At 35.1% G+C, this 3,450-nt stretch overlaps 1 protein-coding gene across 1 annotated transcript in view; it reads right to left on the reverse strand.

Moving 5' to 3' along the window:
* The window catches only part of LOC113234268 (pancreatic triacylglycerol lipase-like), a 14,192-nt gene extending 10,937 nt beyond the window's left edge, over window positions 1-3,255 (reverse strand). The window contains exons 1-2 of the mRNA XM_026469567.1: window positions 3,213-3,255; window positions 2,483-2,651 (exon numbers count right to left, since the gene is read on the reverse strand). Coding sequence (XP_026325352.1) covers window positions 2,483-2,651; window positions 3,213-3,255 — 212 coding nt within the window. The remainder of the gene's footprint in view (window positions 1-2,482; window positions 2,652-3,212) is intronic.
* Window positions 3,256-3,450: the final 195 nt, after the last annotated feature.

A 3,450-nucleotide genomic window follows, 5' to 3' on the forward strand; every position in this document is an offset into this window, starting at 1 on the left:
GACTAGGACAGTGATTAAAGATATTTACGCACGTTGCAGACTAGGACCGTGATAAAAGATATTTACGCAATCCGGTTTTGAAAATAGGTAGCGACTTAGAATGTCGGATTTCAAATGGGAGATCGTTCCACAATTTTGCAGCCTTAATCGTAAAGGAATCTTTGTAATACCCAGAGCGAGTGAAAGGAGGCTTCAGTAGGTTATCCATTTTAGACCTTAGTTCACGGTTGTGACCATCCCCGAGGAAACGAAAACGAACCTTAAGGTATGGCGGAGTTATCAATAAAAAAATTAAAAAATTGATATTTTTCAGAGATTTGAGACATTTCTCGTATTTCTTTTTTCTCAAAACTAGGTTTCGTGAGATACGTCTGACACGGCAGCACTATTTTCTGTTCTTAATCATTCTACAAAGTATGGCATGTGTCCTAACGCGAATCATGCTTGCTTTTAATCAAAAAAATTATGGACTGGATCCGTCTGTGGGACCTGAGCACACTTTTGAAAGAAAATTGGAAACAGTCATATTAAAATATGTTGAATTAACTGAAATTTGAATACAGTGCGGTGAACCACTTACAGAACTGGTTTACTTTTCTCAAATATAATATCATTGATTTTTCTTGTTTCGTGTCTATTTATTTATTAACATTTTTGTTAATGCACGCTTTTTTGTAGGTCAAGTTTGCTCACTTCATATCACTTTACCTTTTTTGCTATGTTTATTAGCATAGGTACTTTCGTATTTGTTTTTTTCTTTTCTTTTTGAGGCGTTAACGTTTACCTTACATTTATCATAAGTTAGATATTTGAAAATGAAAACGTGGACAACTGTACTAGGCGCTAATTAGCATTACCTTAAAATATTAAATGTAAATCATTATTCCGAAAAAAATAAAATAAAAATTATTTGCTATTAGATTTTTAACCATTTTTTAACAGGCACTTTTTGTACGTCAAGTGTGACCAGTGAATTCGTGCCGCCGCACACATAGTTGTATGATCATTCGGCTTGAACCTAGCTTAACATTGTTATCACAGCTTTGGTCTTTTATTAAACATATTAGAGCCATTGTGTACCAAGAAGAGATTTTCGTATAATGCCATGATCTACCATTGTTGAACCAAATTGTGATTTTTTTAATACGTGTTTATCAAATTCAATGCGTACTCGTCGGATGTAGATATATTAGTTATTTAAATGTATTTTCTTATTATATATATTAATTGGAAGTATTTTAGTGTGTGTAACAAACCTCATTATTATGAAATCACAGCATTATATATATATAAGTTAAGTTTCGTCTCACGCCGCGAGATTGCATGATTCTTTTGTGTGAAAATGTTTGTACGAAAAATCGTATTCCTTGAACTTACAAAGATGAAACGTAGTGTAAATGTTATAAGTATTGTGTAAATGGCAAAGTTTTTATATAACATTTTTTCAAAACCACCTCTAAAGGGGGATGAAATGGGGATTTACTTCTAGCGTGGTTTTGATACTTTAAATGCAAAATAAATAAACATGTATTTCAGGTATTGAAAAACAAAATCACCCTTAAAAATAAGTTACAGCATCATGTACTTCGCAGGTCGCATTGTTCAGTTATAATGACCAAACGTAAAAGTTGACACCATGAATGAATTGCAGGCGTCGAGTATATAACCAGAAATAGAGACGAAATGCCATTTAATTTGTTTGAAAACTATTCTGCCAAATCATTACGGTGATAACTGCGCTGCGATTGGCCAGCCCGAATTTGAAAGAATTGACGGGTGTCGTCGATTGTTTCACTTCAAATTGACCAGTTTAACTTGAGCATTGCTATAATGATCGAAAATTGAAAAATTGCATATTTAATATTTAATGCCGTTTGTTTTGTAATTAGATGCTTTACTGTTTTCCCACACCACCGAATGGAACAGCCCCCATTGTTAGAGATATTATTAAACAGAATATTTTTGGAATATACGGAGGCGTAATACACAGGTCAGTTGTTGGCGCTGTACTATTTCAGTTTTTTAATTTGTGATTTCGGTTCGTGAGAGTTGATATTTAAAAGTGACATAAGGCCCATTAGCCTGATAAGTTGACATGAGAGAGCCAGGGATGGATGGCCCTTATTTCGTCTCTTTTTCTGGTTATATAGACGATGATTGCAAAGCACATAGTTGGCAACAGTCAAGCTTTTAAATGTGACAAAAAATAACTTAAATGGTTACACACGGCGACTCTTGGCAGCGATGCAAACGCGATGCAGGAGCGATCCACATTTTAAATTAACTAAGTAGTTGATTTATTCAATGTATTTATAATTTTACTTTTGAAAATTTACAATTAATAAAAACAAAACCACGTGCAATAAACGTATACAAAATTTTTCGTACATAACAATTCAACATAAGCGACTGTATCGATGCAATTGCGCGTTCGCCGTGTGTAGCTCTTACTTCCTCTTAAGTATAAAGGGAGTGCAAAAACCTTGTAAAAAGATGATAAACATTCTGGGAGTCAGGGTTGTATCTGGCGGCATCTTGGATGTCGCTCAGTTTCGTCCACAAGTCTGCCAGGTACAGTCCATCACCACCTTCGACGTGCTGGTATCGGAGTTCATGATCTGGTCTGATTAGTATATGGTCCGCAGGTAGACCTGGATTGGAAGTAAAGATTTTATTACATTTATTAGATATATTAGGGTGGCAAACAAGGGGATGAATGATTTTTGAGTGCTGTACTGAGATTATTAAATCATCATATTGGGTTTTTGGGTTGTACCTAGTTGTAGACACGCTAGACACTTTGTAGAGTAGATGTCGTTCCAAGTCGAGTTTTGTTCAGAACTTGAGTTAAGTTTTCGACTCGGGTTCCTTTTACTCGTCTTAACACGGACTCGTGAGTATTATAGGCCATTGAATCGTGCAAAATTGAGTGGAGTTTATAAAAGTAGACTCTAGTAGCTTGATTTTGATTGCCTCTCCCGATCGTAAACTGCGTCTTTTCCGAGTCGAGCCGCGTAATTGCGATTCACAACTGGCAGATCGGAAACTTTGACATTTCTAATCGGAACGATAGTTGATTTAACTCACAAATTAGAAACATATAGTAGGAATCAGGTTCATCTTCTCCCTCAGAAACCCATCTGATTTCGAGACTACCTTTAGTAAGAGTTTTTTTTTACAAAACTGCAAAATATAAATGTGTAAATGTTTACCTGCTACGATGGTGAACGCCAAGAACAAGAGTATTGCGATCATGTTGACACTCCGTCGTGGTATGAAGAATTTGTAATTGATATCAAAGTGACTATATAGTAATTATTATCACTTATGATTGATCACAGCTGCGCATGACATTACTAAATAACAATATAAATGTTAATCTTATTAGCGTTTAATCCAATGACGTCAGGTTGTTAAACACCTGCTTTCTTGGTGAAAGAAACTAACAAT

This window comes from Hyposmocoma kahamanoa, unplaced genomic scaffold (assembly GCF_003589595.1).
Source record: "Hyposmocoma kahamanoa isolate Upper Pololo Valley unplaced genomic scaffold, ASM358959v1 82, whole genome shotgun sequence".
Lineage (NCBI taxonomy): Eukaryota > Metazoa > Arthropoda > Insecta > Lepidoptera > Cosmopterigidae > Hyposmocoma > Hyposmocoma kahamanoa.